Genomic DNA, 25,339 nt, shown 5'->3' with positions numbered 1-25,339 from the left:
ATTTATAGGTCTTATGATGCAGGCAAAGCATATACATTGATTGGGTGAAAAGTCCACTGGGTTTCTGCGTGTTCTTCCATCCGTGTTGATATCTTCCAATCATTTTCCCCAAAAAGACTCATTCCCTTTTATGGGGGTTGTTTACATTAAAAGATACTTTTCTCCCAATGAGTCACCAAGGGTGAGACTCCGGATGAAGGCGCCATCTTAATTATAGTTAGAACAATCCACGCGTTCCCAGATGGCTGCGAGCATACACACATGCATAGTGACGAACACGCAAGCTCCAGCTGATGCATTTCCTCATAAGTGACGTCATCAGGGGTCCTGTGAGGGACATTGTGAGTATAGGCCGGAGTGAGAGATCCTAGCGACCGTTGCTGCCTAACCCTTTGAGCATCAACCCAGAGATGCTGATTTAGGACTGCTCCTGTGCTTGGAGTCCCCTGAGTTGTTTGTTCGCCTATTGCTAGTCCAGAAGGAAGTTACCCTCAAGAGTTTAGTTAAGCCAGAGAGTGTCCTCTGCTACTTTGTGCACTAAATTTGGAGTCTCCCAAGGTTTACCCTGCAACCCAACGAACTTCAACAAGCATTAAACCCTAAAAAGACACACATTACATGGTCATTGTGTTGTAAGACTGTGGGAGCTGCAGTGTGACTGGCTTTCTTGCACTCATTTGGGGATAGAACCTGGGAAAAATTGGTGGTGCCTGTTAGGTCTGCGCTACATACAATATATATATATTTTCTGTTATAATTAAGTAGTACTCTGTCCACCCAGCAGGTGGCATTCTAGTGTACACATTTCTTGCCATATAAGAAAAACTGCTCTACCTCAGCTGTCAGCCTAGCCGGCCATGGTCTTTGGTCACCAATCATTCCCCAGTCTGTTGTTTTCCATAAGATAAGGGCATCAAAAAGCAGATCTCACACAAACCATTGAAGTAAATATATATATATATATATATATATATATATATTAAACCCTCTCTAAATAAAGGTGTATTGTTGGTGCTAAATTCTGTTTTAACCAAGTTTCACTCAGCATGTTTAATGTACTGGAGTGCATATTCCATTTGAACTCCAGGCAGATAGTAACCAAATGAATGCAGCCCTGTATTCATTAATATAACATTATATGTATTTTTATAAGCAAGCAGTCCAACTTCCTGGATAAGACTTGGTACCAAACTCTTGCAGACCCAAGAGCACAGACTGGGAAAGGGAGGAACAGCACATGTAGCCAATCAGTTCATGTGCTGACAAGCATGCTGATAGGAGGAAAAAGCAAAGAGATAGTGATTGTAAGCTCCAAGGAGCTCTCGTGTATCACACTGTATTGTTATTGTACTGTCTCATGTATTGTCCCCGATTGTAATGTACAGCGCTGAGTGAACTGTTGGCGCTACAGTGAGGATCGAAAGTTTGGGCACCCCAGCTAAAAATTTGTATTAATGTGCATAAAGAAGCCAAGGAAAGATGGAAAAATCTCCAAAAGGCATCAAATTACAGATTAGACATTCTTATAATATGTCAACAAAAGTTAGATTTTATTTCCATCATTTACACTTTCAAAATAACAGAAAACAAAAAAATGGCGTCTGTAAACGTTTGGGCACCCTGCAGAGTTAATATCTTGTACTGCCCCCTTTGCCAAGTATCACAGCTTGTAAATGCTTTTTGTAGCCAGCCAAGAGTCTTTCAATTCTTGTTTGAGGTATCTTTGCCCATTCTTCCTTACAAAGGTCTTCCAGTTCTTTGAGATTTCTGGGCTGTCTGTCACGCACTGCTCTTTTAAGGTCTATCCATAGATTTTCAATTATGTTGAGGTCAGGAGATTGTGAAGGCCATGGCAAAACCTTCAGTTTACGCCTCTTGATGTAATCCCCCGTGGATTTCGAGGTGTGTTTAGGATCATTATCCATTTGTAGAAGCCATCCTCTCTTTAACTTCAGCTTTTTCACAGATGGCATCAAGTTACCATCCAAAATTTGCTGAAATTTTATTGAATCCATTTTCCTTCTATTCGTGAGATGTTCCCTGTGCCACTGGCTGCAACACAACCCCAAAGCATGATTGATCCAACCCCATGCTTAAGAGTTGGACAGAGGTTCTTTTCATTAAATTCTGTGCCCCTTCTTCTCCAAACGTACCTTTGCTCATTGCGGCCAAAAAGTTCAATTTTAACCTCATCGGTCCACAGAACTTGTTTCCAAAATGCATCAGGCTTGTCTATATGTTCATTTGCAAAGTTCAAACGATGATTTTTGTGGTGAGGACGTAGAAGAGGTTTTCTTCTGATGACTCTTCCATGAAGACCATATTTGTACAAGTATCTCTTTATAGTGGAATAGTGTACCACAACTCCAGTGTCTGCCAGATCTTTCTGGAGGGATCGTGCAGTCAAACGTGGGTTTTGAATTGTTTTTCTCACAATCCTGCGAGCTGTTCTGTCTGATATTTTTCTTGGTCTTCCAGATCTTGCTTTAACTTCCACTGTTCCTGATGACTGCCATTTCTTAATTACATTCCGAACAGAGGATATTGACATCTGAAAATGCTTTCCTATCTTCTTATAGCCTTCTCCAGCTTTGTGAGCGTCAACTATTTTCAGTTTCAGTTTTCTAGACAACTGCTTAGAAGAACCCATGGTGCTGATTGTTGGGGCAAGGTCAGATGAGTCTGGGCATTTAAAACCTTTGAGCTTGACATCACCTGGTCTTCCCAGACGATGATTGAGAACAATCCATGACACTGGCAGGTCTCTGCTTTGCAAAGGGGGCAGTGCATGCTATAAATTCTGCAGGGTGCCCAAACTTTTGCAGACGCCATTTTTTTGTTTTCTGTTATTTTGAAAGTGTAAATGATGGAAATAAAATCTAACTTTTGTTGACATATTATAAGAATGTCTAATCTGTAATTTGATGCCTTTTGGAGATTTTTCCATCTTTCCTTGGATTCTTTATGCACATTAATACAAATTTTTAGCTGGGGTGCCCAAACTTTCGATCCCCACTGTATATAAATACTGTATTATAATAATAATAATAGTGACAAACTCATCAGTCTGCTTATTCTCCTTCACTGTCCAGTCACAGATTGGGGCAAGGAGCAGGGCTGCTGTTAGAAATTATGGGGCCCCATACAGCCTACCTGACAGGGCCCCACAGTTGCACTGCAGATGAATGAACAGAAAGCACTCTGTACAGAGGCTTTTGTTCATTCATAAACTGAAGCATAGTAAACATAGTTTACTATGCTTCCGTTATGAATGAGCCACAGTGAGTGATTGGTACTGATCATTCACTGTGTTCATTCAGAAAATGACATAGTTACTGGCCCCTTTCTCCTCGCTCCATGCTGAATCTATCCTCCTGTGTGTCTGCTGCTAGTGGGAGGTAGAGGAGGGAAGCCAGCTGCTGCAGGACAGGAGGACAAGGGGGGAGGTTCTGGGCAGCAAGAGGAAGTGGATCCTGGACAGGCAGTGTGATCAGTATGGCGGGAGCACAAATACTGGAACCAATCCCCCTGTGTGGCTCTCCCTGAAGCAGCTGAAAGCTAGTGGATGGCATATGAGGAGAAGCTGGCTTTTAGCTGCTGTAGGGAGAGCCACACAGGGGATTTGTTCCAGTATTTGCAATTCCGCCGAGCCGATCGCTTTCTCTTTCCCGGATTTTTGCTTGCCAGATGCCCACGCCCCCTGTACAGGAGGCCCGGCTGTATCCCCTTATTAGCAGCCCTGGTGAGGAGTATTACATAACTGTAATAAATAAAAAACGACAAGGCTGTTCTATGTAACAGAGCTGTGTAAATCTCAGAGCTGCATGAACAGAAATACAATTCTTTTTGTGAGTGAAACAGAACCTTTATATGTATTTCATATGTGTATTTGTGCTGTTTACCTAAAGTTCAGCCTTAGGGCTGGTTCTCTCTAGGATCATACTGGAGCGCACGGGTTTGAACCCATGCTTTCCCAAATACTGCGATTGTGATTCATTTGAATGGATGCAAATCGCACCAGAACATGTAAAAGTACTGCATGCATTTCTTTAAAAACACGTCGCACCAAATCGCATGGTACTGTGGTGCCATGCAATTTGGTGCCCGCAATCACACTGCATTTGGGGTGGAGTTAACATTACATTGGTACACGCATGCAGATCACAAGGGCAGTGCGCTTGAATGTAGTGTGGGAAACGCACACAGGGCACATCTTTCCCGCACCATGCTCTCGTGTGAACTGGCCCTTAAAGAGTTTACAGAAATACAAAATATACAAATACTACAGTTTAATGTTTATCATGAAAAAGGTTAAAACCACCATTTGAGAAAAAGTTTTTTTTTTTACAAGATTCAAATTATTTCTCAGAAGCATTGCTTTATATTCAAAAAGTACAAAAGGATAAAGGATAACAAAGTTTAAAACCTTTTTTTAGTGTTTTTGCATTAGTGTGTAGCAGTGTTTTGCTGCGATTAGCGGCATTTTCCCATGTTTTTTAGCTTTTTTTTACCAAAATTTTTTTTATTTCTGGTGAAAAAAAGTCCAAAAACACCGGTTTGTGGCATTTTACAGCATTTTGACATGTTTTTCAGCATTAGAGCATTTTTACAGTTAAAAAGCTAGAAACCCACTAGTCCTGGGGTTTTTTTCCAGCCAAAAAACGTCCCAGCCAAAAAACGTCCCAGCCAAAAAACGTCCCTGCCAAAAAACATTGATTACAGTCTGTGTGCATAGGACACATAGGATAACATGCTGGGGGTTTACTGGCTGTAGAAAAAAACATCAAAAAACGTCAAAAGCCAAAAACAGCAGCTATAAAAACATCAAGTGTGCATGAGGACTTAGGTTCCAGACCTTTTATCAGGTGTGCACTGTTCTAGATCATGCATTATAGCTATGTTATGGTATATTCTCTGAATATAATCTTTCTTCCCAAAGTGTACATTGGAGTTCATTGACTTACCCCTGGTTCACATATATGCGGCCGTGCGTGCTGTGTTTTGCACGGGCACGAGAGCCCATTCATTTGAATGGACTCCCGTGCCTGTGACATGCAGCAAAGAAGTCCCTGCACTTCTTTGGAAAACGCAGCCTGCACGGGAACCTCGGTTCCCAGTACGGTTGCATTTTCCAGTACGGGCGGCATGCCATTAGAACTAGTCCGCATTCCGCTGTGCGGGTAGTGCAGCTGCATGGATTTTTGTGCGGATCCGCAGCAGCACCACCCGCACAGATGTGAACCTAGGGTAAAACTGGTACACACAAATGTGGTGCAGCTGTGCATGGTAGCCAAGTAACTTCTAACTTCAGCTCCTTCAATTAAGCTTTGACAATGAAACCTGGAAGCTGATTGGTTTCTATGAGGAGCTTCACCAGATTTTCACTCTCCAGTTTTAGTAAATCTCCCCAATTGTCTTTTCTTAGAAAAATGTATCCTTATATGTTTCACATTCAGCACACTAGAGCATACATACAAATTTCAAATGGACCTTCTGACTAGACATATAAACAGAAACATTCTGTTCTCCATTGCTTTTCTGTTTATTGACTATTTATATGCTGCCAGTTTGTTGAAATTGTTACAGCATATGGCATTCAGATACAGAATGAACCCACCACAGTTTGGGAAAGAGCATTCATTTTTATACTGAGCAATATCATAAATATAACTGAAAAACAACACTTCTGTTACTCATATCTGGAAAAGACACAGGCTTTAATCATACTGATTAAAATAGACTAAAATCAATACATTTTATTCAAAATATGGGCTGAGTAAGCAAGGGACTTGGCAGCAGTTGATGTTGCTATGCCTGTATATCTTTTATCATTTCAGATTTTATCTCACGCTGTTTTACCATGGCACTGATGTGTTTTCCAAAGATTTAAAGGCACGCTGTGAACATTTTACATTCAAATCCGGTTTGCAAACACACTTGTAATAAATGGCTCTAGTTTTAATTTTGGAAATTATATTTTGTAGCCGATTGCTTTGCTGGCAAAATCCCTATGTTTGTTTGTGGTGATAAGCGAATCATTCATACAAACCCAAATCCACAATCAAACCAGTTTGAGTCAATTAGATTTACTCTTTGGATTGGTGTTTGCTTCACTAAGTGAATAAACCTGCTTGTTAATTGGTAAAGGGGTCTTGTGAATCCTTACCAGTTATCTATCTAGTTGCAGAATATGGAGACATTCTGTCTTTCTACCCATGCTTCCTTCAAAGCTTGGGTCTTCCAGCTATCATTTCTGATCAAATAAGGGTATCAATATCACGATGGCATGTTACACCTATATGGCCAAGCACCTCGTCATTGTTATCATACATGCTTTTGTCCCATTTAAGTCAAGTGAATGTGGATACATGGAGGTAGGGCTCTTGCTCCTTTTGATAGTGGACTTGTAAGCAGTCTGAAGGACCATATTACTAGTTCCCTCAATGCTAGCAGTCGCTTCTTCCTTCAGATTGTAGCATCCTCCTAGAGAGCTGCTAGGTTTAAATAGGTAAATTTAGTTGCCACACTTTAGTCAGTGTGGATGTGATTGTTTGTTAGGTAAAAGCATAGTTTGCTCACTGTACTCGGTGAAGCTGATACTGTATATATTCAGTGAGCACGCTGAGCTCTGGGTCTTTTCCTGGATAGGATTAGTCCAGCCTGGAGGGGGCACTCTTCCCTTCCAGGCAAGGCTGCTATGTCTGCTGTTGTGATGTCTCAGGTGGGTGACCTGAGGGCCTGCATGCTGAGACCCTGGAGCCAAAGAGAGCTGACTGGGGGCTGTTTGCTGAAGATCTGCTCTGGTATCACTGGAGTAAGGTGTCACTTGTAAGTTGAAAGGAGCCAACCAGCTGTCCTTAGGCCTTGTGTGAGTACATATGCTTCTAAGAGATCTTGGGGACCTTTGTGCTTTTGCCACCCCTGTGATGCTAAAGAGCCAGCTGTGGGACTAGTTAAAGGGAACACCACCTGGTGTCCTGAAGAGCTTGGTCCATCTAATCATCTACTTAAAGGGAATCTGCTCTTGTGGCTCTAAGAAAGAGACTTACAGTTAACTTTTACTACTACTACCTTAAAGCTGAAGTCTACTGTTTGCTACAAGCACGGACTTTAATATAGCTTGTTCTTAAGAATATCTAAGTCCTCAAGTTGTACATAGTTCTTGTTTTTGGAATATCCCACCTAATTCCCTCAACCCTATCCAAGTTCTCCAAAAATGAAAACAACACCCCTAAGCTGGTCATTGACGAAACATATGAATGAGCCTATGTGTCGGGCTGCGGGGCAAAGCTTGTGGGAAGACCTGGACAGCATTCCTGCGGCTACTATGGGAGTTGTGCTACAAGAGCTTGTGTCTTCCAGCTATTCTGTCTGATCAAATAAGGGTATCTAAATCATGATGGCATGTTACACCCACAATAAATCAGAAATCCTCCTGCGCTAAAAATGGCAAACAACCAACATTAAGCTGCCAACACTCACCTACTGATACCTAGTACAGTGTAAACTTCATAAATAAATAAATAAATAGTGTGGCGCTCAAAATAAATAAATAAGTAAATAAATATGTTTATATCAAAATAAATAAGTGACCAATTCATATAATGCAATCTAAAAAATCTCCACAAATATCAAAGAATAATATTAAATAAATAATTGATAATAAATAACTGTGTATCCTATAAAACTCAAGTGATCACACTCTAAATTAATCTAGTGTCTCAATAAATAATAAGATACGTGCTTGTAAATGGAAAAATGGTGACCAGGTTGTATCACAGCCTATATAAAGATAAAAAGTGCTATAGTGCCAAAAAAAGTGCAAAAAACGTAGTCCAATCTTTCTAAAAATCAATTGAAAACAATGTCCATCAGGTGATAAATATATTCATGCAATGTGTGGTGATAATCAATAGGTGATTGGTGCCAAAATCCTCTCCTAACGGTGGCTAGATTTCCTCCTCACCTCCTCCCAGTGACCCCTAGGGGCCAGCAGGCTTGCAGGATCACCCTGGATCCTTAATTCAAATGGTCCAGCATCTTTCCTCCTTCATTGGATTTCTTTATTGGCCTCCTATTTCCCTTGCTCAGCCAAGGTGTCTCTGAAGAACAATGGCTCACCAATCCAGTGAGCCAAGAAAGAAAACACCCTCTAAGTGTAGTATTATATGACTCCTTTATTAAAAGATTCGACTAACAACACTCATATTTCCTGGCAGTCCTCCCTCCTCACCGATGTGTGGGTACACTGCATGTGAATGGGACTTCCTAGGTGTAGTAAGATGGCGTCGCACGCCGGAAGTGCGTCACCGCGCACCGGAAACTGCGGACTCATGAACCTACGCGTTACGTCACTGTCTACTCATGACTTCCTTGGGGTATCGCATGACAGGCGCAGTTCCTCCCTTTATATCGGCCTTAAATATGCCCCCCCTGCACCTGAGGCCTGGACACGGCGCTGCCCGCGCTGGTTTTCTTTCCAGAACATGGTGCTATGCAAAATAAAAGAAAACAATCAAAATAAATAATAAAAAAAAAGACGTCCCCACCTGAATGTGGCTTAGAGCTTAAACTAATTGTATATCCTACTGAGGATATACTACACTCCACACAGACTGCATACAATGGGAATTCTGTTAGAGCCCACCTGTACTTGATGTAAACGGGACCATGGTGATTTGATTCTTCTCCTGTGGAGTTGTCCGAAACTACATCTCTACTGAAAAGGGGTGGTGGTTATACTTAATTCAGTGTTTCAGATATGTCTTCCCTTAGAACCTAAAAGCTGTATTTTAAGTGTTTTGGATGAACTCGGCTGGAGACCTTCACTAAGGAGGCGATTGTGAGAGCCCTCTTTCAGGCTTACATATTACTACTAGTTCATTGGAAATCGGAGGACCTGCCCACTTTAGGGAAAGGGATTAAAAGTGTAGGCAGTACATTGAGGTAAGAGAAATGTGTCTATCACCCCGAAGGTTGGAAAACCTATGGGTGAATTGCTTAGCTGTCCCTGGGTTAGCACCCATTGACTTGATTATGAATAGATTGTTGATATATAATACGGGATGAGGGTATAGTCTATGGGCTTGACCCCTGTACTTTTCTAGATTTGTATACACTAATTTATATATATGACTGATCTGGACGTGCAGCTGTATACCCTTTGCGTGCCACTCTAATATTTGCTGTTTCTGTTTGGCCTGATTTTAGATTGGAGTCCTCTTGGGCAGTGTAATGTAATATATGGTGATGTTCTGGTCCTAATTTTCAATAAATAGCTTAGATTGTAAGATCGAGGGCAGGGACTGATGAGAATGTACAAAATATATGTAAAGCAATGTGCAAATTGACGGCGCTATATAAGTGCCTGTAATTAATAAATAAATAAAGTCCCCAGCTGCAGCTCCAACTGTGCTCTACTCTTGGTGCACTAACAAATAACCAATATACCTATAAAAAGCCACGCTAGTAATATACTGTAAATCTTATCTAAATATTATACTGTGTTCAGAAGTGATTTCCATTAATAAACACTTTAATCCAAAGTTTCCTAATAAGTCCATTAATTATATAAATAAACAAAAATAGCAAAAGAATTGGTGTGACAACAACAATGGTAAACTCTGATAATTTGTAACTCCGTGACATATCAGTCTGTGATGTACCAAGTTTGTGACAGTTCACTGTTTAAGTGCTCCAAATAACAATCTGTGTAACTCCACTTGAATGTTGGTGCGTCACCAGTGCTCCATATAAATCACACACTCACTAGAGTTCCATAACCCATTTATCTCTAAAAGGGTCTACTTTTGCTTTAAGCAGAATCCTCCACCACTTAGCCAATCCCAAAGATTGATCATGATGGTTCCTGAGCAGGAGCGGACTGACAACTCATGGGGCCCCCCAGGCAATAGGGGATCATGGGGCCCCTGTGTCCTTGCCCAAACTCAAAAAAACCTATGAAAAAGGTACCAGGGGCATCTTATGGGGCCCCCTACTGAGCCCGGGCCCTCGGGCAGTGCCCAAGTTTCCAAATGGTCAGTCCGCCACTGTTCCTGAGTATACCTCTGATGAAAGGATGAACAAGCCAGAGAACTGCTATCATTGCACAACACATTTTATTAAATGTTAAAACCCCATAAAAAAAATTTCCTAACACTCACATTAAAATGTGTCTTTTTAAGAGTACATTAGCATATCCAGCAAAAATAGTGCTACCACGGATGCTGCTGCACCAATAATCGGGGCCGGCATGCATTCCACGAGGAAGAAGTGCCATTACTGAAAGTTACCACATGTGGCATCAGATGCTGCTACTCTGCCCGGGCACACCATAATAACCCTGTGTGCATTGGTGGAGCTTTGTGTTTCAAAATGGTGACACTGCACATGCTTCAGGGGGCCCCTGTGGCCTCCCTGTCACATTCAGCTTTACACCTGGACAGAAGGAGTGGTGGAGGTGGTGTATACTGGAACCAATCAGCTCCATTTTCCTCCTGCAGTCATCATGTTCTCCTTCCCACTGGCATTCAGCAGGTGCAGGAATAAAATAATGGATCAGTTCCAGTAACTGCTGCTCCTGATGCCCCTCCTGTCCAGGTTACTGTTCCTTCTCTGCTGCCCGGGCCCTTGTGTGCTCCCCTGGTTCCCACACAGCATTTCTGGCTTCCCCGATCTCCTCTCTTGCTGGCTGCTGTGGGGGATATTTCAGGATAGAGAGCGGGAAAGGGGTCAGTAAAAATATAATTTACTGGCCCAGTACAGATCACTCACTGTGTTCATTGATGACATAAGCATAGTAAACGGTGTTTGCTATGCAAAATTCGTCTGAAGATCCCTTCAGACGAAGTCCGGAAGTGACGAAACGCGTTAAGGGTGTGACGTCGTGACGCACGCACGCAGACCGGAAGTGTCGCCGCGGCCATTTTGTGGGTTATCAACACATGGCTTACCACATTTGTTTGGTAGAACTTGCATAGGAACCATGTGGGGAGCTGGATATATGAAATTTTAATGTAAGTGGATATTAAAATCTTTTACCTATACCTTGAATATGAGCCTTGAGACCCTTCTTGTCTTTTGAGGACCTTGGAATAATTTCTTTGGAGAGAATGAGAAGATCCCTGCTGGTATATTGAGACAGAGGGTAATAGTATTTAATACTATTGGTGTCGGTGGATACACAGTGTTGCAGTGTTCACAGAGTGGTCACAGTTTATCCATACGTGCACAGGAGATATATATATGTATACAGTTTTTGCACAGTTTTGTTGTTTGTGTTTTGCACGGAGTGAATATTTATCATTTATAAAGGTAACGCACTAGATTATTTATTTTGTTTTTTTGAGGTACCACGGGATGCAATGAGATTTTTCCTACTGGAGGATAAAGTTTGAACATTGGGACATATTTTTGGACATTATTATTGTTTTTTGGGACAATTTTCATTGGGACACTTTTTTCTGAATTTTTTATTACAAATTTTGTTTTTGTTTTTTCTTTTTGAGTTTTCATTATTATGGGATTTGAATATTAATAGGTTTATGTACTTTCAACACAAAAAGGTTATAATTTTGTATTACTTTCTGGGGAGAAAGTGTGACTTTTTGAGGAATTTTGAGGTGGTATACACATACACATAGGTGTTTGCTATGCTTCAGGTTGTGAATGAGTGGTAAGCTCTGTACAGAGCTCTTCCTATTCATTTTTTCTGTGCAGCTGAGGCTGCAGAGATGGAGATTGTGTCTTCAATCTCCATTCTCTGTTTCAAAAGTGAGACATCAGGGGTCTCTTTAGACCTCTGATATTTCGCCAAAGACCCCAACAGGGCTGTAAAAGACTGTAAAAATTATATAAAATAAAATTGTAAAAAAATAAATAATAATATAGTAATCCTAGTGAACTAAGACTGTATGCTTGTGTTATCCTGTTACTGTAATAAGGCGAAATAAGGAGACAGTTCTTTTTTTAAGAGGAAAGAGTAGGCATCTACATTTATGTACCTGACAGTAGCAATTACCTTGTAGGTGCTCGGCTGAGAATGGAGAGTGAGAGAAACACTGGCCGCAGCTGCTCTCTGTAGCTGCTGCCCTACGGTGCTGAACTGGTTAATAGCTGTTCAGTGAGAGGAGAGAGCTACTGAGCAGGAAGAGTTCAATAGACTGAATCAGGCAGTGCTGCACTGTGGGATTTGTAGTCCACAGGAGAGACTGCTGTAGTGATCAAAAGCTTTTGAACTACAGTGCCCACATGGAAATTGCTGGGAGGAAGGGAAGAAATGCATTTTTTCTAGGCTGTACAGCACACAGCTTCCTCTTGTCATGAAGGAGACTGGAGAGTGCACATTGCTGTCCAATGTGCACCTCACTGCTGAGCGTGATCTGGAGTGCTGAGCTCGAGACTTCTGACAGCAGAGAGTGGACTGATCACTGTGTGTGACCAGATGGTGAGCTGCAATATCGCTGGGACTAGTGAGCTGCTGCTGTAGGGATTTACTAACCTCTGCTAGAGAGACTGTACCCTTTAGGAACTGATCGAACAGCCATCTAGTAGCCTTATTGCTGCCTGCAGGCTTGACTGGGACTATTCTCTTGTGCACCAATGGTACAACTTGGTCCCAAAGCTACCTGGTTGAAGAGGTAAAACAAAAGACTGCCCCTTTACAGCTGCTACACAGAAACCTTTACCTATTTCCTATGCTAAGAGGTATCTCTAAAAGGACATTGCACCATATCCTAGCCATTCTTCTAGAGTGCACTAGACTAGTTATAGTATTATTATTCATAATGCAGTTAATGCTTACATGTACTGTTTTTGCTGACTTTGCTGATTTATGTGTTGATTCCAATCTAATGTTACAGAACTATTTCCTAAGTTACTTTGACATAGTAATTATACTGTCTAGCAGATTGTGTCTGAACCTACCTTCTGTATACTTATTTATACTCAAACCACCATTCATTCTAACCTGCACTGGTACATAGAGTTCATTTACTACTAAACAGTCTTCTATTTCCTGGTACTAACTTACAGCCACGTTAAAGGTATCTATATTTGTGCTTGCAGTGACTTTCACTCAACCAGGTGTGTCAGAGGGGCTGAAATTGTTATTGGAATTGAGAGCAGAACACAAAGCCCAATTTATACCAAGCCGTCCCTTTCGGGGGTAGCACTACACTTATATGTAGAAAGGTGTAGCTGTAACAGTGATAGACAATGATCATATGGAGTATAGGAACAAATATACTGGGAATATCAAATTGTACGGAATAATAGATAGAGTGAAGTAGCAGATCTTTTATAAGCTCTCGAACCCCTCGTGTATCGAATTGTATTGTTACTGTACTGTCTTGTGTACTGTCTCCCATTGTAATGTACAGCGCTGAGCAAACTGTTGGTGCTATATAAATACTGTATAATAATAATAATAAAGTTATATGTTCAACTTGAGATAATTACAATCTAGTACAGTATGTAGACAGTCCTGCAGAATAAATAAGAGGATACAAAGGAAATGGTTGCTATGGGAACTATACACAAACAGGGCAATAAATAGAGCCTAGACATCACTTGACTCTAAGCCCCTGATGAAGTCTATGAACATAATGCAAAGGACGGAGTCAAGGTGATGTCATCACTTGTGTAGGAGGAGGCAGGATGTGCACTGAATTATACAGCAGCAGTGGTGTCTGAACCCAAAGCTAGAGCCAGTAACAGGATAAAACAAACATACAGTCTTAGTGCACAAACTGTTGTGCACTGTGCAATGTGTTTCTTTCTTTTGTTTTTAATAAAGGAATATTTTATGCAAAGAACTATAGATTTGCTATATGATTTGTTTTAAGCGAAATACTTGGGAAAACTAACAGTAATTGCTTAGAGAAGTACAGATGGAACAAGGAACAATTAACCCCTGAGATGGGCAAAAGAGAGTATAGACCTTGTAAAAAAAAAGAAATCAAACTAAAAAGGTGAGTACACACCTCTGGTGTCTTTCAGCACACAAGGTGTTAAAGAAGAGATTAAGGGAGCAGAGGGACTGGAAGGAGTATATTAACCACTTCCCACCCTGCCTATTGTAAAATGACGCCCTCCTGAAATGCGCCACATCTGTCACCGCCTGTGTCCACCGCAAATCACAACAATACACACTGAATTAATCAATTTCATTCAGTAAAAATGGTTGCTTATACCAGTGAAATTCACTGGTATAAGCAATCATAATGTGATTAATGTGATCCTGATCACTTCCCCAGAGTAGTACAATGTTACTATGGTAACTCTGTATTGCTCTCGTCACAGGGGAAAACTTGCCCCCCTTGCCATACCTCTTACTAAATACCTTGGACTGTCTACTTTTCAAAAAGGAGTCATTTGGGGGGGTGTTTGTACTGTCCTGACATTGTTCGGCCTCAGTACATTAGGATTGATTGATTTTCAGATATATAGCCTAGTTTGTAGACCCCAAAACTTGCCTACAGATCAATATACACTGATTTGGTTTCATTTCAACAAAGAAATGTAGCAGGCTTAAATTTATGAAGAAAGATTTTATAACAGAAACAAAGAAAACACTTTTTTTTTTATGTTGGTCTTTTTTCATTTATTTAGTAACAAAATTAAAAAACAGTGGTGATTAAATACCACCAGAAGAAAGCACTATTTGAAGTGAAAAAAAATGATAAAGATGTCATATAGGTACAGTGTTGTATGGCCACGCAATTGTCATTAACCACCTCCTGCCCGCCATATAGTCCAATGACAGGCACAAGGTGGTTCTCTCGTTCTGGGAGGCCACCTGTCAGTGTCCATCAGTGCCAGCTGTCATATGACGTCCTCCCATTCTCACCGCGCATGTGCGGCTCAGGGAGCGTGCAGTGCGACGATCGGCGGTGTGCTGTGTCCCTTGGACACAGCAGATCACCGATCTACGGAAAGAGCCAAAGATGTCAGCTCAGTCATGTGATCAGCTGTGTCCAATCACAGCTGATCACATGTGAACAGGAAAATGCTGGTTATCTGCATTTCTCTCCTCACGAGCTGTCACGCTGACAGCTTGAGAGGAGAGGAGAGCCGGTAATCAGCATTCCGTGGAGGGAACATGTACACTGATTATCAGGGCACTGATGATCAGTGTGCCCTGATGATCAGTGTAGCCCCAGAAGTGCCACCTGTCAGTGTCCATCAGTGCCAGCTGTCAGTCCTGAACAGTGCCACGTGCCAGTGCCACATCAATGCCACATATCAGTGCCCATCTGAGCTGCTTTTCAGTGTCACTCATCAGTGCCAGTCAGTGCCACCTATCAATGTCAATCAGTGCCACCTATCAGTGCTGCCAATCAGTGCCACCTATCAGTGCCAGTCAGTGCTGCCTATCAGTGCCAGTCGGTGCCGCCTATCAGTGCTGCTTTTCAGTGCCCATCTGTGATGCCTGTCAATGCCCATCAGTGCAACCTACCAGTGCCTCCTCATCAGTGCCCATCAGTACCACCTATCAGTGTCCATCAGAGCAGCCTAACAGTGCCCATCACTGCAGCCTCATTAGCACACATCAGTGAAGGAGAAAAATCACTTATTTACAAAGTTTTACAACAAAAACTAAGAAAAAACTTTTTTTTTTTCAAAATTTTCACCGGTTTTTGGTTTGTTTAAGAAAAAATAAAAAGCCCAGAGGTGATTAAATACCACCAAAATAAAGCTCTATCTGTCACAAAAAAATGATAAAAATTTCATATTGGTACAGTGTTGCATGACCGCGCAATTGTCATTCAAAGTGTGACAGCGCTGAAAGCTGGAAATTGGCCTGGGCAGGAAGGGGGTATAAGTGCCCTGTAGGCTAGCAGTTAAAAGTGTGACAGCGCTGGAAGCAGAAAATTGACTTATGCAGGAAGGGGATGAAACTGCCCAGTACTGAAGTGGTTAAATTGAAAGTTGGAGGCATGCAAGATGGAATATAATTCCACTAATATGAAGTGTGTAAAACAGTGGTTTATCATTTGCTAGCAGAAGAAGCACTATTGCTGTTTACAAGATCAGGATTGATTTGTGGGCGATTGATTTGTCTCACATTAAGCACAGAGCACTGTATAATTATATTTTGGCATAGTAATTATGTATCATTTGGAACACTTTATTAGCATTTGGTTTAAATTATGTATCACATTTAGGCTTGAGTGATTTAATATACATGTTCTGTAGCACTGCATTCATTTGATCTATATTGTTATTTAGTGTGTGAATCATAGAGGAGTGCTGGTTTGCTTAGATAGCATATATTTATTGTGATAGCTGTGCAGGACGATTATCACAATTTTTATATCCCTTGAGATTACACTTCCTATGACACTTTTCTGTTTGCTTTGCATCCTGACTTCCCCTGGTTACAGGGTGGCATTGGAGTGGTTTTGGCTTTTGTTTGCCTTTGGGAAAGGATTTGTAATTCTGGTGCTCACGCATTATGCACATGCTTTTGAAATACCCTGGCGGAGGGTTTTCTTTTTCCTGTCTGGCTTTATTTGAAATTACATCACAGGAAATACAAAAGGGGGACTTCGCAAACAAATTTTAAGTAGTTTCAACATTTAGGATACCGTTTTTAATTCATGCTTTTTACTCTTTGAGCTTCCACTGCTTTCCATGAACTCCACTTAACCTCTTGCCGGCCGCACGCAAATGTGCAGCCTCTCGGCGTCTGGGCCTTGATGCCGAGCGGCCGCACATTTGCGTGCAATTAAGAAAAACATATGTGCTGAGAGCGCGCGCCCTGCGCGCTCCCAACACACATGTCCGGTACTCACGGAAAGGTCCCAATCTCCTCTTTCGATCGGGACCTTTCCCACGGCAAATCACGGCGGTCACATGACCCTAAAACCCTGCCCCGCCTCCCGGCTTCTGAAAACCTTAAAGGGTTTAAACTCAGACAAATCAATCTAGCAATCCACCATACACAGCCTGCAGTTTATCGACCAATCTGATTGTATGTTTACTTTAAATTGCTTGAAACTTATGAAACAGATATACATATATATATATATATATATATATATATATATATATATATATATATATATATATATATGTTACCGGATTATCTGTGATCTGAGTGTGAGTTACTACAAAGATGCAGCCTGCAGTATCTGCATCAAAGAGGAGAGCACCAAACATGTGTTTCTCACTTGCATTCTGAGTTTAATGTGTTCAACAGAATTGGATCACATTATACAGATAATTAATCTCTTTATAGTGGCAGCAGAGGCTAAATGGAAAAGCGCATCAATTTGTATTAGAGAATTGCCATTACTAACATATAGGTTATTGAACAGTGAAAGGGAATGTCAGAACAAACAAAAAACTGAACAGATAGTATAAACAAAGTGTGACAAACCTGTATCAAAAAGGAGAGCCCAAAACACGTGTTGCTCACTTGCAGTGTTTAATATAAGTTTGTTGGTATTAGTCTCCTGGAGTCACACTGCAAATCATTAAAGCTCCCTTTAGCTGCAGCCTATTAATAGCATTACTGGCAAGTTTATTCATTTACTTGCTACATACAGTGGGGATCGAAAGTTTGGGCACCCCAGCTAAAAATTTGTATTAATGTGCATAAAGAAGCCAAGGAAAGATGGAAAAATCTCCAAAAGGCATCAAATTACAGATTAGACATTCTTATAATATGTCAACAAAAGTTAGATTTTATTTCCATCATTTACACTTTCAAAATAACAGAAAACAAAAAAATGGCGTCTGCAAAAGTTTGGGCACCCTGCAGAGTTAATATCTTGTACTGCCCCCTTTGGCAAGTATCACAGCTTGTAAACACTTTTTGTAGCCAGCCAAGAGTCTTTCAATTCTTGTTTAAGGTATCTCTGCCCATTCTTCCTTACAAAAGTCTTCCAGTTCTTTGAGATTTCTGGGCTGTCTGTCACGCACTGCTCTTTTAAGGTCTATCCATAGATTTTCAATTATGTTGAGGTCAGGAGATTGTGAAGGCCATGGCAAAACCTTTAGTTTACACCTCTTGATGTAATCCCCCGTGGATTTCGAGGTGTGTTTAGGATCATTATCCATTTGTAGAAGCCATCCTCTCTTTAACTTCAGCTTTTTCACAGATGGCATCAAGTTACCATCCAAAATTTGCTGAAATTTTATTGAATCCATTTTTTCTTCTACTCGTGAGATGTTCCCTGTGCTACTGGCTGCAACACAACCCCAAAGCATGATTGATCCAACCCCATGCTTAAGAGTTGGACAGAGGTTCTTTTCATTAAATTCTGTGCCCCTTCTTCTCCAAACGTACCTTTGCTCATTCCAGCCAAAAAGTTCAATTTTAACCTCATCGGTCCACAGAACTTGTTTCCAAAATGCATCAGGCTTGTCTATATGTTCATTTGCAAAGTTCAAACGATGATTTTTGTGGTGAGGACGTAGAAGAGGTTTTCTTTTGATGACTCTTCCATGAAGACCATATTTGTACAAGTATCTCTTTATAGTGGAATAGTGTACCACAACTCCAATGTCTGCCAGATCTTTCTGGAGGGATCGTGCAGTCAAACGTGGGTTTTGAATTGTTTTTCTCACAATCCTGCGAGCTGCTCTGTCTGATATTTTTCTTGGTCTTCCAGATCTTGCTTTAACTTCCACTGTTCCTGATGACTGCCATTTCTTAATTACATTCCAAACAGAGGATATTGACATCTGAAAACGCTTTGCTATCTTCTTATAGCCTTCTCCAGCTTTGTGAGCGTCAACTATTTTCAGTTTCAGTTTTCTAGACAACTGCTTAGAAGAACCCATGGTGCTGATTGTTGGGGCAAGGTCAGATGAGTCTGGGCATTTAAAACCTTTGAGATTGACATCACCTGGTCTTCCCACACGATGATTGAGAACAATCCATGACACTGGCAGATCTCAGCTTTGCAAAGGGGGCAGTGCATGCTATAAATTCTACAGGGTGCCCAAACTTTTGCAGACGCCATTTTTTTGTTTTCTGTTATTTTGAAAGTGTAAATGATGGAAATAAAATCTAACTTTTGTTGACATATTATAAGAATGTCTAATCTGTAATTTGATGCCTTTTTGAGATTGTTCCATCTTTCCTTGGCTTCTTCATGCACATTAATACAATGCAACTATTGAGGAACTATTGGAGCGTTCCAATAGTTCCCTTGAATGAAAAGATCTTTTGGTGGACCATACACACAGCAATTTTATTAATATTGGTGTTTAATACAATCATATTTTCTGCCAGAACCAATTGGACTAAATTACATTTGATCGATTTGGTTTACATTGGGATTGGTCAATAATGAAACATGTTACCTTTCAATAATTGCTTGATACAATCTTATTATCTGATTATTTGAAGAATCACACAATTTCATCATTGCGTGTATGACCACCAGGGGCGGACTGACAACTCATGGGGCCCCCAGTAATGTAGAATAGGAATTTGCTAGTGCTAGGCCAGTAATATGAGCAAGCAGAGACCACCCTGAAATAAAGTCTGAACCTAAAATGTAATGTTATTTTCTGTACTCTACATACTGTATATGTTATGTTAATATACATTAACTTCAGCAAGCTGACTGAGGAATAAAATAATTTAGAAGTGGCAAACCCTCATTAAGTATAATACTCCAAATTCTGTAAAATAGGCTAATTGAAAAAAAAAAAAGTACATTCACTGTTTTCACGCATTTTGTCTTTGCTATGTTAGTATGTCTGCCACAATACTATACAGTAGATATAACCACCTCTTTACTGGTTCTCTTATCTGTAGATTGCAGCAAAGACAACAGCCAGGATGGTTCAGAAAATTCTCTGGATGATCTCAGACATTGTGTCTACAACAAAACAAATGCAGACAAAAAGAGAAGTGGGTTGTCATCGCTGGTCTCCTCCATTAATGAACAGAAGCCACTGTTTACTGAAATTGGGGGTTACAGCTCTGTTTTCACCAAGCCTTCTGTCCCCCAGTTTGAAGAAGCTGTGTGTCCTGACAAGTTAACAATCACCAAAAGAAGCTTATCCTATCGAGGTAAGAGAGATCTATACATTTCGATCTTTATACATGGCGTGGACTTGGAGTAATAATATGGTACGCAGTACGGTATTGATATAAACTGATATTCAGATGTTGCCTAGCGCTTTGTTATAGGTGAGAAAAGGTACTTGGGGCCGCAGGCTCTAATCTAATCAAAAAGAAATACCAGGCTGCTTGCTAAACAGTATAGAGACAACTTTTTCTCATGTTGCATAACTTCTGGGTGAAAATAACGATAAAACAGCACTTTTGTCTAGTAGACCGTGGTCATTGGGTAAAAGTATGTATAAGATTTCAGAGAAACCAGTGTGTTTTTTGGATCTCCGCCATCTTAATCAGGGGTAAAAAATATATACAACTGGTATTGAATAATTCAGTTAGCAGGTTCTACACACATAGTTTAACATATGCAGGGAGTCATTGCTGTATACAACTGGGTAAAAAAAAATATAAAGGAATGTTTTTGTGCTATCATTACAACATATGATTTAATTGTAGTAAAAGTATGTGTAAAAAATCTTATCATTATACATAAAAATAGAAAAATTCACCCAAGTTAGCAAGCAAATTAAATAAAATGTGAAAACTGTTTTTAAATTTACATTTCAATAAAGGTTACAATCTCAGTTTGCATATACAGTATTTGCAGTCCCTGCTCCAATCTATGAAAGCACATATAACGAGTTATATATAACAAGGAATACATTGAGAACAGGCTTACCTAGAGGTTACCCCTTCTCAAAGTCAGAACAACATACAAGGGCCAAACTTGCTAAAGGCAGCTGCAGACCTTACATGTGTATGCAGCCAGCACAGCAAGAAAAGAAAATGGTTAAAGCTCCATCAATTTGTACCAACAAGGGAGGTGCAGTATAGGAAGAACTATTAACTATGTAAAGAATGTAACATTCCCCAGTACTCACCTCTGGAAAACATCTTTTAATTTTCCAGTAGTAACAGAAGGGTGGGTACTGGTAAACCTTTAAATCTGATTATAAATTAGTATCTAATAAATGACCTTTGCTTGTCAACTACCAGGCTGTGGCTCACTGCCAAGTTGCAGCCTCCTCTCTCCTGGGCTCCCAGCAAGCTGCAGATCCTTTAACCTCCCACAGTGCCTCCCAGCTTCCATTTTATCCCTCAACCTCTTATAGTGGTCCACAGTGCCCTCAGACCCCCTGAAAGCCCTCAGCATCCACAGTACCTCCTAACCTCCCATAGTGCCACCAAGCCTCCCACAATGCCACCAGCCTGCTGCAGAGCCGCCAGCCCTATACAGTGCCCTTACATTTCAACAGTGTCTCACAGTGCTCCCCAAACCCCATAGTTATCTCTAGCCCCCTCCAGAAACCTCATCCCTTACAGGGCCAAGAAGTCTGCCGCAGAGTCCCCAAACTCTGTCTAGAACCTCCATCCCTCACTTTGACCCCATCCCCATCAAGAGCCTTTTAGTGTTTTACATTTCCATTATTTTATTGTTTAAGTATAAACTTTATTTTTAATTGTTGGGGCATGGAAGTTTTTCATAGAATTTACCGGGCTCTGGACTCAAAATGGTTTAGAACCAGTGGCTTAGATAATGTACATTTTAAGGAAGTATCTAATTGGGGAACATTTTTTGAAGTTAAATTGTCTGGATTACTTTTTTGATAAATTTTCAGAAAAGTTACAACCATTTACTTGAAAGACAAATGTACTATTAATGAGGTGCCCATGTTTTTAACTGTTCTACGCATGCAGAAAATTTAAAAAGAGATAGTACCTGTGTGGTCGCTCCTCCTTTACAACACATCAGAGATGAGATTATCTGTTGAGGGGCCCTGCTGATATGATGCAGTAGGAACATTCCCCAGTTTTACCCATGATGAACATTTTACCAAAGTGAGGGAAAATGTGCAACACGGAAACAGACAACAATTGAAAACCAACAAGGGTCCTAGCATTCTCCAACTTAAAGCGTAACTAAAAGTAAAAATACTTACCTTAGTTCCAACAGTCCGATGCCTGCAAAATCCCTCACCAACACAGGTCTTCAGTTGCCTTGATTGGCCAGTTCAGGATGATATTGCTCCCACGCATGTGCACTCCAAGTGCACTTGGAAGTGCACTGAAAGTGCAGTTGCTCTAGATCTAAGGGGAACATGCAAAGAAAAGAAACTAACAGCATTTTTTTCTTGGCTGAAAGAAATCAGCAGAGCTCCACCTCATTTCAGAGCTTCCCCTTGGATATAAAGCAACTGTACTTGCAGTGCACACTATATTTATCTTTAGTAAGTCAACCCCGTAGCATGTCTCTTCTGCAATAAAGTACCTGCCTGTTTGCATTCTTTAGTTTTTTTTAAGTTTAGTTCCCCTTTAGCTTAAAAAAACTTTTTTACTTTGGCTATATTGCTGTTGTAGAGCATCCTTCACTTTCTGTCTGGTGAAAAGTTTGTCCTTGGGACATTTAGCATAGGGGTTCCTACTACTTAGTAAGACTGACAGGGGTTCTAATCTTTCCACCCCATCTTAAACCAAAAAAGGGTTGACTATAGATACACTTTAACATTCACAACCGGTCCTTATTTTGATCATTATGTCAATCAATCAATCAATCAATCCATGCCTTGTGTTTATTAAAATGCTGCAGTGAAAATTCGTATTATATTTCCATTTTTTACAAGCTTCTCTAGTCCCTCTTTGGACAATAGTCAAAACATGGACACATTGGGGTTGGTTTACTAAAGGCAAATAGACTGTCCACTACAAGTGCACTGAAAGTGCAGTTGCTCTAGATCTGAGGGGAACATGCAAGGAAAATAAAAAAAACAGCATTTTTGCTTGCACATGATTGGATGAAAGAAAGCAGCAGAGCTTCGCCTTATTCAGAGCTTTCCCTCAGATATAAAGCAACAGCACTTGCAGTGCACGGTATATTTACCTTTAGTGAATCAACCCCATTGTCTTCCAAAATGTAGTAGTCATTTTATTGAGATAGTGGAGGATCTCAGAGACCTCTTCGTTATTTCAGTGATAACAAATCAGCTAGTTGGGCAGATTGCTAGGTAATTCCGCTCCCAGGGAATTCATCTGATCCGTTATGAATTGCCAACTGTTGATCATATTTCTGGCCAGTTGCACTCATGAGGAGCAAGATGTTACTGGATGGTCCCTTCCTTCAAAATCGTTCATATTGAATGATCATTCATAAAGAGTACAAAGGAACAAGACGTAAATTTTTATCTTCCTCTAAAGCCGAAGGCTTCCTTTTCCGAACTTGTCATGAATGACTTTTCCAAGTGAAAGATTTCTTTCTGCAGACTTATTTAGGCTGAAGCTTTGTATCCCTGCAGCCATAGCAACCCTTACCAAGGCAACCTACTGCAGATTTTAGTCTGGGCTAAATTTAGAAAGTCTGCAAAAAAAAGTGTGCATTTTGATCGTGTCCGTACGTGATTCAGATCTGTCTTTTTTGGAATGCGAAGAATATTTTATTTAACTAGAACAGGAAATAATCCACAGACATAGCATACCGTTCATATGAAATTAACACCTCGTATAATACAGATAATTCAATAAACCCTGGACTTCTCGTCCTAATTTCAGATACAAACAGAATTTTTTGGCCGCAGTATCTTCCTGGATTGTATTCTTGCAGACTAATTTTATCAATTGACTTTGAAAAAAATCTTATTATAGAAGGTCTGAAATTGTTATTGGGTTTATAATTATTTTATGCCTAGTACAGAGTGGCATCTAAAATGAGTTTATTACTTGTGCACAGCGTAATAATTATGTGCTCTGGGAATGGTGTCCTAAAAACCAATGTAAATATAATTATTTTTTATCAAGTCTAGACATATAGATTTGTGACAACTAAAATAACATCGTTTTCCTGTATTTCATCATATGATTTCTGGCTGCTAAATTAAGCATGGCCCATGTCATATGGTAAGTTCAAGAATAAGTTCATAACTTCTGCGTTCTGTTGTGAAAGGAGTACTGTCATTTTTTAAAGTGGAACTTCAGTCAAAACATTTTTTTTATTGATGCCTGTCACATTGACTTGGAGGTAGAGGCTATTTGTGGGCTGAATTAAAAAAAAAAATGTTTCTCCCATATGTGTAACTAGCTTCTAATTTCAGTATATCTTTGACAATAAAACCTGGAGGCTGATTGATTTCTCTGCAGAGCTGCTCCAGATTTTGCACTCTCCAGTTTTTGGGCCAACCCTCTTCATCATTTTTGCAAAATGCATTGATGTCAATGGGAAAGTGAAATTAAGGTGGTTTTTGCAGTTTCTAATGTGACAGTGGGCTTTAATTAGCCCCTGAGGGTTACAGAAGAGTTGCAGCTATCCCCAGCTGGAAACCAAATGGCCTCTTGTTAGTCTCATTATCTTATTTTTTTTACAGAAAAAAGTAAAAAAAAAAAAAGAAAGCAACATTAAAAAACATTTTTTTTCCCATTGCACCCTTAAAAACCACCAAAAACTAACTAACTTAAAGCAGAATGAAATTCAAAAGCAAACATTTATTATTTTGCAGCTTACCAATTCTTAGATGTGGTGGCTGAAAGGATGATTTTCTTATCCCCTCAGAGACCCCCGGTCTGTGGAGAGATTCCTGGTTTATCAGCAGAATTCTGGGAACACCCCTTGAACACAGAAATAACGGCAGCTTATGTTCAGAGATGTTCAAAGTTTATTAGACAGTACTAAGATTATATAGGATACAGAAAAAATAAGGGAGGGGGGAGCGAGTTTCAAAACTGTAACTTGTAAGTTTCCATCATGAGCTAACTACATGAAACATGACATATACATTTCTTGGTATAAAATGTTTTTGCTAGCTTTCTGAAAAATAGCCGGCAATGACAATGTCAGAGTCGTCTTATCATTGTTTATAAGCTGAAACAGTTTCATTAAACTACTAATATATCTGCAAAAACCTAACTTAATACTTAAAATGGCGTACATCAACAAAATGGAGGTTATCTAGATCCTTTCAATCCCCTCTTAGATCATGAACATGATCTCAATTCTTTACCTCATTCATCTTTTTGTACATAGCCAGATAACCTTCATTTGTATTTTGCGGCTTGATAGCTCTAGCAATGCAATATAATAAGCATTTAAAACATAGATATAAAAATAAAACAAAAAGCAATATCATGACTATGCTTACAGCGATACCTTTCATCCATGAAAAGACGGAACCAAATCCTGATCCTAGCCAATCAAAAGGACTCCATCCATCTTTTCCTATAGCTCTAGCTTCTTCCATTAAACCATCTACCTGTTCCCTGTGTTGCTTTATT

The 25,339-nt window shown here is 40.2% G+C and overlaps 1 protein-coding gene across 2 annotated transcripts in view; it reads left to right on the top strand.

The window, feature by feature from the left end:
- KCNH7 (potassium voltage-gated channel subfamily H member 7) overlaps window positions 1-25,339 on the top strand; it is a 527,395-nt gene that overhangs the window by 464,868 nt on the left and 37,188 nt on the right. For both annotated transcript variants that reach the window (XM_089660084.1, XM_089660093.1), the window contains exon 13: window positions 19,778-20,035. In XM_089660084.1, the coding sequence (XP_089516210.1) occupies window positions 19,778-20,035 (258 nt within the window). The remainder of the gene's footprint in view (window positions 1-19,777; window positions 20,036-25,339) is intronic.

This window comes from Staurois parvus, unplaced genomic scaffold, assembly GCF_062004578.1.
Source record: "Staurois parvus isolate SC_StPar_1 unplaced genomic scaffold, SC_StPar_1.0 ptg000031l, whole genome shotgun sequence".
Classification (NCBI taxonomy): Eukaryota; Metazoa; Chordata; class Amphibia; order Anura; family Ranidae; genus Staurois; species Staurois parvus.
This window is presented reverse-complemented; position numbering and strand designations above follow the sequence as displayed.